Source organism: Oryzias latipes, chromosome 1, assembly GCF_002234675.1.
Source record: "Oryzias latipes chromosome 1, ASM223467v1".
NCBI lineage: Eukaryota > Metazoa > Chordata > Actinopteri > Beloniformes > Adrianichthyidae > Oryzias > Oryzias latipes.
This window is the reverse complement of record NC_019859.2, coordinates 20,728,509-20,738,736: the sequence shown is the minus strand read 5'-3', so window position 1 is coordinate 20,738,736 and position 10,228 is coordinate 20,728,509. Positions and strand designations below refer to the sequence as shown.

The following is a 10,228-nucleotide window of genomic DNA, read 5'->3' as shown; positions in this document are numbered from 1 at the left end:
GGCAGTGCAGACTCTTTATGGAAGGGGCTCTTCTCACTGGTCTACGTCAGCTCGTGAGAACCCGCTCGTTTTTGTGGGTTGGGAGGGGCTGGTGCTCAGAGCGCAGGATTTTAGAGGAACACTTAGAAATGCTGATCAAAACACCGCTTTGGGGTTTCTGTTCGTGAGGAATGAACATGTCAGTCAGAAAACTCATGCAATAGAGAATGCTTTATTTTCTATATTTTCTTTTAGTTTGGCATGAGGCTCCATTCAGATACAATAAAACAAGATCTCCATAGAAAACTACGGGTCTAAAACTACCCCTAACGGAGCGACAAACGCAACGCTCGCAGAAATGGATGAATAGGGCGTAGGCGCAGGTGAGTTAATTGGGCTGAACTGCCCGCAGGGTGGTTATAAATGCACTGCTGAGCTGCCTGCCTGAAATTCTCCCAGGGTCATGCATTATAATACACTTAAAATTTAAAAAAAAGACTTAGCATAGCATAAGCCCTTCAAGATGTAATTTAGCCAATCACAAACAAGAAATTGTATACATAGTTATGAGAAAATGCTCAGGGCCACATATTTTTGAGTTTTTGGAAGGAGCCTGAGGGCCAGTAGAAATTTGGCCGAAGGGCCGGACTTTGAACATGCATGGTCCGTAACATCTGGGCCTGCCTAAGCTAATAGTTAATTAGGAGTTTTAGACTATTTTGGTTGTTTGTTTGGTAATTTGGCCATGACAGAATGTAGATTTTTCGCAGACTAATCGAAGTTCAGCTTTTTAGAACTTCATATTCAAGCGTTCTGTTTGATTAGACAGGATATTACTGCCTCCTTGGCCTCAAAAACCTATTCTGTGGTATAATATGATTGTTTCTGAACAAAACAAGTTCTGAATGGGATGTTGGAGCAAAACAGTGTAAAATGAACTGCCGAAGAGATGCCTTTAACGGGTGTCACAGCTAACGCCCGAATACTGTAAAGCTGTCATCAAAATAAATGCATAAATGGATTACAACAGGAGCCCTGGATGTTGTGTCAGCAAGACTCTCTGGTATTAGGTTTAGCTCCGCTATTTTCATCTCCTCTGCAGCGCTCACACACACAACCTGTCCAACAAAATAAAATCTAGGGAAAAAAGTTTGTCCTCATTTCTCTTATTTTGATACCTTTATCTCCCCAACATCAGATGACTGCAAACCTCTGCACAGCAGTCTGGGTGTTAGCTATTGATCAGAGGTGTGCAAATAAATACGAATTGCTTAACTGTGTCAGTAAATAATTCAAAGCGTGTTTTCAGCACAGACAAGCTCCTGTGGAGAACTTTGTTCCTCAGCAGGACTTTTTTTTTTCGCCCATTGTCCTAAATTTTTAACTTTAAACTTTTTTTTGAATAGTTTCCTTTAAAAATGTCAAATTTTCAGACATTTTCTCGAAAACGTTGCCTAAATTTAGGATCCAATAGGTGATTGGATCCATTAGGATCACTGTATCATTTGTTGTCGGCTTGCTTGGATTCTGTATGAATTGTGTAAGTCTTCATAAAAACAACAAATAGGCCTCGTGTGCATGAGCTGGTGCATAGTAGGACTGTACCAACAAGCTCCGGGGGTCGCCCCTAATCTGACAGCACAGCAGGCAGGAGAGGCAGTCATCCCTGGGATGTGTGTTTCAATAATCTCTTCATAAAAACTCAATGGCAGTAGCAGCCAAAAATAAAATTATTTTCAATTGAAGTAACTCAGTCTCAGACCTGACTGATGGTTTATGCTGTGGTTTCACACGTTAAAATCTTTTCTCTCCTTGTTCCCTTGCGAATTTGCCATTATTTATGGAAAGTAGCAGTAGAAAAGAAAAATCTTTTTAGTTTAAAAGTTTTTTTTAGAACAAAATATCGACTAAAGCCTTGAAATTGTTACTGAGTGACGCCTGAAGATGTAGACCTGCATCACCAGCTCCTCCAGTCAGGGTTCATCAGAGACGGGTTCTTTGGTCTGCACCAGTTTGTGTGCTCGGCTTATCTGCTTCATTCAAAAACTGTGAGGAGATTAAATCCTAGTCTGATTAAAAACAGAAAGAAAGGGAACTCAGGTGCACTTCAGACATGGAAATCCTAGAAAAACTGACAAATATCACAATGTGTACTGAATGAACGAGAACACGTATCAAATGATGTTAGGATTTACGCTAAATGAGTCATTTTCTGGTCAGACTACCTTTACAACAGGTTTGCTAATGACTGCCTCTCTCTGCAGGTTTGAAGTTTTAAAGTTAATTACAAAATGCAAAAGTCCATCATAAAGCACTCAAAAATACATTTAATTTCCTGTAAATGCTTTAAAATTCTGAATAAAATAAAAAAATTGCAACAAAAAAAGCAAAACATCTACCAGTTGGATTTTATTAGCAATACAGGGGCATAAAAGCATCAACAAGTGCTACAATATTGTAGAAATACTGAAACTTAATGTAGATTTTGACTTTTTTTTTTTTTACTACATGTAGAAACTTGTCAGGAGAAAATTTGATTCTCTATCAATGTTTAAATAAAAGTCAGATGTGAGGCCTGCTGTATGAGGACCTGATGTTCTGACAGCACTTTCAAACAGGTTCATGTTCTGCACTCCTCCTCATAGGCATAACTTCATTTTTCCAAGAGGTTCACACGTACATAGCTATAATTACAGGGAGTGGCGTGTAAGGCGGCGATGGTCGACTCTACTCCGTCTGGCTAAAGCAACTTGTGTTAGAGGAGGAGGGAAAACAATAACAAAAAAAATGATGGAAAGTGGTTAAAAATAAACAAAATTGAAGAAAAAAAAATTGAATGATTTGTGAAGAAATGAGATGTGGGTGAGTAAAAGAAAGCAGAGTTTATAAAGCCAGGTGATGCTGACCATTTAATAGCTCTCATACAAAAAAAGTTTACAAAACAGCAAAGACACACGTGTTCTCACAGCAGCTGATGCAGTGAATGATGGGGTGAGGGGGGTGGCGTGACGGACAACCTATCATAAGGTGCTTCAACAACAGTCTTCTTTCACTGTGTTCATCACTTGTAAAATACATGAGATGACAAAAAAAAAAAAGTGGTTTTAGTGTGAAAAACTTTGTTTTTCCAAATAACACTCACATGTGATTCTCTCACAGGGTTACAAGACACCACTGGTCAAAAGGAGAAAAACTCCATTAAAAAAAAAAAAAAAAAAACTGTTGTTTTTCTTGAAATTTCTATCGATTCCTGCAACATTCTTAAATTAATTCAACACCAAACAGCAGGACTTCCTCTTCATCCCACCTTGAGATGTGAACCTAAATGGGCGCTCGATTATAACAGGAATAATCTTTCATATGGAATTCAGGAAATGTAAAAATATATTAAAAAAAAAAAGCACAGTGGTTTTAAACCTCCTTAAAACCACGTCATAACACAGATGAACCCTCAGTTCATTATCTAATAAATATAATACCGATTTCGTCCCCTGAAGCCCCGCAGTCAGGAAGTAATCTGTCATCCTATGTGAACAAACGTAGTGTTCAGGTTTGTTAAAGTGCATCAACCTTAATAAAAGAAGGAACAACTGTCCTTGTTTTCTATGTAGCGATACCTGGACTCTGTTTCAAACAGGAAGTACATCAGTGAGAGCGGCGCTCTTCATTGGATACTTGTTTGAAATAATCCTCCCAATAGAGCAGCTTCTTCTAGATGCTTCAATGAAGAGATTCTGCTGTCTGTAAAACATATCTGTTGGATTTTTACAACTGAATTCAAAGTGAAATGAGCTTGTGAAAAATGATATGTCGAAAAAAAAATGATTGGAGGATGTTTCTTTGAGATCGTTGTGGTAGAAAAATTGAAAGCAGAAATACCTCAAAGAAACTATCTAACTGAAGTCTTCTGTGAACGATGGCTAGTTGGAGCTAAAGATTCTGTGTGGGAAGCCACAAGTATACGCAAACACAACATTGTGCTGTAGGTCTCTACGGACGCTGTGCTGACGGTGATGAGCGGGTCACAGAAAGGGGCGGGGCCACAGGGAGTCTGGAATCATCATTATAGCTGCTTTACGTAGTTTCCTGGAAAGGTACCAAACAACTTGCTCCTTCGGGAGGTCCCTTTAACAAACAATGCGACAGAAAAAGGAAAAGAAAGGTCAGAGGCAGGAGAGCTGCAGACTAAAACCAACAACCACATGGACAGGTTTTCAACTTTTTCAGGCTGAGCATTTAGAACAAGAATTCATAAATCAGATTTTTTTTTTCTGATCAGATACTAAAATGTGAAGGTTTTGTGAAAAAACACATTTTTTTTCTATTAAAGAATTTATTTTTGAAGTCTTTGAACATACGTAAAAGCTGTGACATTTTTTATATTTTGTTTCTAACTTCATCAGTATGTAAAGTACATGAAAAGTACTGTTTATGAAAAATAACTTCGTTATGTATGTGACATAAAAGCAATCCAAATACAGTAGTACAAATGGATAAAAACATTCATAGTGTTTTGGTTCATAAGGTAAAGCATAGGTGGAGCAACACTGACATCTAGTGGTGACGGACATAAAAAGTCTGCACATAAAAAAAACCCTGAAAATAACTTGGTTACAGTTAGAGAGAATAGATGCAAAAATCAATGTGCAGTGTTTATACAAACATTACCAACCATAAATATTTTCATTTTACATTATTTTCATATATTTCATATATTCATGTACATTTTTGTATTTGTATACTTGCACATTTTGGAACACCCCTCACTTTTGCACATTGCTGTCACTTTTTCTCTGCTTTTTGGAACTGCTGTGACAATTGGATTTCCCCAATGTGGGATCAATAAAGAATATCTTATCTTATCTTATATCTGTTGTTGTTTTTCTAATAGATAACCATTAAAACATAACTTGTAGGAACAATTTGCTGGAGATGATGAAGATGAATTTTTCACTTTTCTTAAACTGCCTTTAAAATTGTCAAGGGGATTTTAAGCTGGGTTACTCTTTCTGGGAAGAGTGAAAGTTCCCTTGACCTTGTGGATGTTGTTTGGTGGTGACATACAAAGCGAACCCTGGTGCGGTTCAGTACAGTGTGAAAGCAATCAGGCAAAGACAGACTCACGACGGAAACAAAAAAATAATGAACTAAACCTAAAAATAATAAAACAACATAAGTGCTGTGCAAACAAACAAAGACAAATAAATAAATGCCTTATATTAGTCTGTTTCATATATTTAGTGTTGGATGTGACAAACAAGCAGTTGTGGTTTTTGCAGGATGTTTCCAGGTAGTCAGGTCTGTTTCTTTTGTGTGAATGTGCACGTCAAAAAATCAAATGTAAGTAAAAATTGTTTACTATAACTGTCATTGTTACCCTAACCCAGGGGTCGGGAACCTATGGCTCGCGAGCCATATCTGGTTCTTTTAATGGTCACATCTGGCTCGCAGACAAATCTTTAATTATAAAAATCTTTTTTCATCAGACCAGTCCTTCTCGACCGCGATGCAGTGCCTGGGGGGCGTGCAGTAGTAGCGGTGCTTGGAGAAAAGCAATCTGCACCACTATTTCCTGAATCTCTGTTCCATCCGTCGATGTTACTCTTGACGCAGGCGGTCGCGTGATAGGATACCGCTAAATTAAAACCCAGGAACTAGCAAAATGAATAAAAAACAAACATCTTTGGAAAGTTTCTTTGCCAAGGGGAGATCGTCCAGCCAGGAGACAGAAGAGGAGCCTTCGACTCCCAAAAAAGGAAATCACATTTAATAGACAGTATCAGCAGTCCTACTTAAAATATGGATTTATCCCAACGGGAGATTCGGACTATTCAGCATCGTAGTGAGTCAGACTTTTCATGCACTTATTTTGAAGGAATGTTTAAACGTTAACATAAAGACCAGAGAGTGTCACGGGCAGAGAGGACGTTGCTCATGACATAATTCGTGTTTATTGTTATGTTTAGAAAATACCACAGTTTTCATGCAGGTCGTGTTATTTTGTTGTACTGTAGTGTTGGTCATGTGCACGTTTGGTCTGATGTCGGAGTTCCTCAGGCTGCAGTCAGGGGTTCCTGTCGGAGCTGGCAGCACAGGGACTTATGGGAATCAATCCCCTTTGCCTGCTTTGGTCAAAATAGGGTTAAGCACGGGTTTTGCCTGTCAAAATAAAAGCGCAGAGTATGTCTTATCACGTGTCTCTGCCTTTATAGTAAAATTGCTACAGTGTTTGTCCGCCACATATAATATGCCAGGCTGTGAGAACTTTGCCGCATATGAAAGTGGTCTGTGGTGCGAAAAAGGTTGGGGATCGCTGTTGTAGCGGACTGAGTTGGACTGGGTGTCTGTTTGGTTGCGTTCTAAGTTCCAGAGTTCAACGAATGCATCAAGCAGAGATGCTGATTGGCTCTCAGTTCTGTCGCTCAGCCTGTCGTTGGGGAGTTTGGACCAATGGGGTTTAGCTATGGGCCACATAGCTGGTGCGGGTTAGGGAATAAAAAGTTGGGAGAAGCGCTCTCGGTGGGAGAGATTGAGGAGTTACTGAACAAGTTGTACAGCATTGGTTACGGCCTGCAGTAACCAGAATAAAGAACCTTAAAAGAGGTTACCGTAAATTCCGGACTACAAAGCGCACCCGATTACTAGCCGCACCCACCTATTTTCCCGTGTTTAACTAATTTTATACATACACAAGCCGCGTCGGAGTACAAGCCGCATGAATTAGGCAACAATGTCATCCTGACGGATCACGTCCTGACTCAAAGAGCAAGTGTGATTTATTAACACACAGTGGGTGGAGTCAGTTTTGCCTCAGGCTCATGTATTTGAGCATATCTACATCTGCCAAACAGTATGCACCTTTATTCTGTTCACAAGTTCCTCAGTTATGTTTTTTTTTTTTTTTTAACTTATTGACAATCTAGGTATCATACATAAAATTACAAACAGTAACCATATAATCAACATTACATCCCTCAGTTATGATGAGGAAATTTACATCCGCGATCCCCCATTTCCCATGAGTCTTAGGGGCTAAAGGCGGGGCCAACGCCCTGCTCGCCATTTTGTTGTACGTGTTTAAGAATGAGCAAGTAGCAGCAGTAGATGGAGGGGTGAACGGGTAAAGCTCTCCTTCCGCTTGTGTCGCGGCAGCGTTATGGGAGTAACAGGGCTGGTTAAAAAACACGCTAGTAAAATAAAGCAGCGACGACTGAAAAGCGCGCGCCTCAGCGCGATACGCGCGCATCCTCGCGGTGCGTGGGTCAGAGGTTTCCTTCCCCAACAAACACTGTTGTTCCGCGGACGCCTCGAGTAAGCCCTGGCTGCAGCCTGCAGAATGGCTCGACACCTCTGTGCTCCGCGCTCCCGCGCGCTCCTTGTCTCCCCTTCCTATCTACTCCGACAGCTCTGGCCAAGGAGGAGCGCTTCGTCCCCATTGCGCCGGTGAACGGAGCAAATCGTGTCTGTGCAGAGCAATCGGACTTAATACTGTAAATCTTGTGTTTGAGGGGCGGATGCGTTGTTACGTGTGGGAGCCTTCAGACTGCCATCGGCCCCGCAGCTCACACGACACGCAGTCTCCAGCTCACACGGAGGCTGTGAGCGTTTCAATGCAAAACTCCGCTCAGTCCTTAATAACCGTTAAAACGATCACGTCAATTTGTGTTTCCAGTCATGTCCCGACAAAATAAAGGCTGATATTATTCCCACATATGTACGTGCAGCCAGCCGAGTCACTATGACTCAGAGGTAAATTCACTCCTGAGCATGCGCTGTTCTCTCCGTCACGCAGCTGACCGGCTTTTCCAAACCCGTTGGTGATGGTGGATTTTTTCACGCTGCTTTTAACGATTGCTTTTAACTAGAAAGCTTCATCATATTGTAGCGGCGATCACGTGCACGTTGGGTCTAATGGCACCAAAGGATTCTGGGATGCGGCCGGGCATGCGTGTTTCGTTTTGTTGAACCATGACTGAAGTGTCTAAGACCTGAAGTCAATTCCATGCTGTTTGGCTGCTTAGAGGTGTGTTGAAAAATAAATGACTTGTGTTTGGTGATAGAGAATTCAAACCATTCACTGTGTCCGAAAATACTTACACGGCGGCCGCCAATAAAATCCATAAATTAGCCGCGTCACTGAATAAGCCGCACGGCTGTAAGCGCAGGAAAAAAGTAGCGGCTTATAGTCCGGAAATTACGGTAAATCTCTGTGCCTCAGTATGGGAAAGGGACGCTACAATATTGTATGGCTCTCACGGAATTACATCTAAAAATATCTGGTGTTTATGGCCAAAAAAGCTCCCGACCCCTGCCCTGACCTATTAAAATATCCTTATTGTCTTTATCTTAGGGCTATGAGGATCCTTTATTGAATCAAATCTCTGCTTATAGGTACAGTTTTGCTTTTCATCCTCAGAAGTATTCTCTCTGTAGAGATGTTTCCACAGTTTCTTGTCATTTGTTATTTGATCTTACCAACAAACCAGCCATCATCGCACTTCTCCATCACATCGACGACGTCCCCCTCCCTCAGCTCCAGCTCATCCTCGTTGTGAGGTATGTAATTGTACAGAGCCTGATACCTATGAGAACAGCGCTGATGTGACTCACACTGGACTGGTATAAATGTTTCACTTAGAGCTACTGCCTCAGAATATATAAAAACGTGTTTCATTGGACAAGATTTCAAAGACAAAAAGCATAAAGAAGACAATCGGAAAACAGAAAATCCTACTTACGGATCTCCTCCACCATGCAGAGCATCCTGCACTAGCCGCTGTGAAAAAAGAATGGAGACAATAAGAATTAATTAAAAAAATGCTTTTTGTGTTTTTTCTAAGGTTTGATGAACTTGTCACTCATTTAAAGTTTTATAAATTTCCCATCTCAAATCACACTGAATGCATTCAAACACAAGACTAGATGTTTGAAATGATCCATCAATAAAAGTGTTTTCTAAAGTCTGGCACAGCGACACGAGAGCGACTGAAGCTGGATTGAGTGAAGACATGCCCCCCTACCCTGCGACCTCTAACTGGTGACAGATAGGACCTCCGGGACAAGATGGGGCTACGAGGAGGTTTACCGCCAACAACTGGATCCTGCTTAGCGGGCAGAAAGACCAAAGGGAACAGACCTATCATCTTCAGAAGTCAGCATCCTTGATTCTGAGCTGAGCATCTACTGACATGCCCTAAACATCAATGGACATGCTGATGCCTGTGCAACTCTTTGCTGGTCAGGACTACAAACACTAACAACTTTCACTTTCTGGCTCAGAAACTAAAATAAGGCTAAATTTCTGTTAGAGAAGCTCTTCGTTAGGTGATTTTTTTTTTTAATCCTCAACTCCACAGACCTGCTTTACCTTCACCTTGGGGGACCTACGTCCTGGATGCTGGACAGTGTGGGCAGAAGGGCGGGGTGTGGACAGGGGGGGTGAGACAGTTTTACATGGAGATGAGGCGTGGGCGAGGAACTGCGAGTCTGAAACGGGGCAGGACGAGGCCGGACAAGGAACACAGGAGGAGCTCAAGGGGCGAGAGGGTGTGGGCTGGGAGAGAACATCAGAGGAATGTGAGATGAGAGGGGGAGGCGTAGAGACAGATGCACAACAGACTGGAGGCAGTGGGGAGGTTGTTAGTCGGGGAAGGGGCGGGAGATGAGGGGAGACGGAGGATGAAGGAAGGAGGACGCCGCTTTCATGCTGGGCTGCCTGGGGAAAAGATGATGGACACATAGGAGGAAGGGTGGAGGTCAAAGGCGATGGCGTGGAAGGTGGGTGGAGGCCAGTGAGAGATAACTGAGTCAGAGTGGAAGAAGAGACTTCAGCCTACAGGAGTAAACACAAACATAAACATACTGAAGCTGAATGACATCATCAGACAACATCACGCCGTTTGTGTTCAATAAACCTCAGAAAGGACGTGGAGGACGGCTTGAACAATCTTTCAAACCAACACTTGTGTAACATCTTATAAAACTATTTACTCGTGTAAATCTCCTTATTTTAATAACATTTTTGATTCTTATATAGTGATAGCTATAGACCCACTCTGATCATCGTTAGGTCTACTGTAATTCTGATTAGGCAATTTTTAGGCCAAATCACTAAACTTGTGTTTGTTTCTAAGACAAAGGTTCTGCTGTTGCCGTTGGGAAACCCCGCCCCCCTTCCCTTCCTTGCTGCTGAGAGCTCAGAGCAAGGACTTTGTGCCCAGTGTGTTTTCTACGTCACTAATATTCTCTT

General features: G+C 41.7%; 1 protein-coding gene across 10 annotated transcripts in view; it reads right to left on the bottom strand.

Annotated features, from left to right (window-relative positions):
- Nucleotides 1-2,373: 2,373 nt before the first annotated feature.
- sorbs2 (sorbin and SH3 domain containing 2) overlaps nt 2,374-10,228 on the bottom strand; it is a 45,748-nt gene continuing 37,893 nt past the window's right edge. For 5 of the 10 annotated variants that reach the window (XM_023958059.1, XM_023958063.1, XM_023958067.1 and 2 more), the window contains 5 exons: nt 9,338-9,811; nt 9,000-9,083; nt 8,718-8,755; nt 8,455-8,561; nt 2,374-4,104 (listed from right to left, as the gene is read on the bottom strand). In XM_023958059.1, the coding sequence (XP_023813827.1) occupies nt 4,043-4,104; nt 8,455-8,561; nt 8,718-8,755; nt 9,000-9,083; nt 9,338-9,811 (765 nt within the window). In that variant the 3' untranslated portion in view covers nt 2,374-4,042. The remainder of the gene's footprint in view (nt 4,105-8,454; nt 8,562-8,717; nt 8,756-8,999; nt 9,084-9,337; nt 9,812-10,228) is intronic. The other 5 variants (XM_023958051.1, XM_023958054.1, XM_023958055.1 and 2 more) reach the window with 5 other exon arrangements.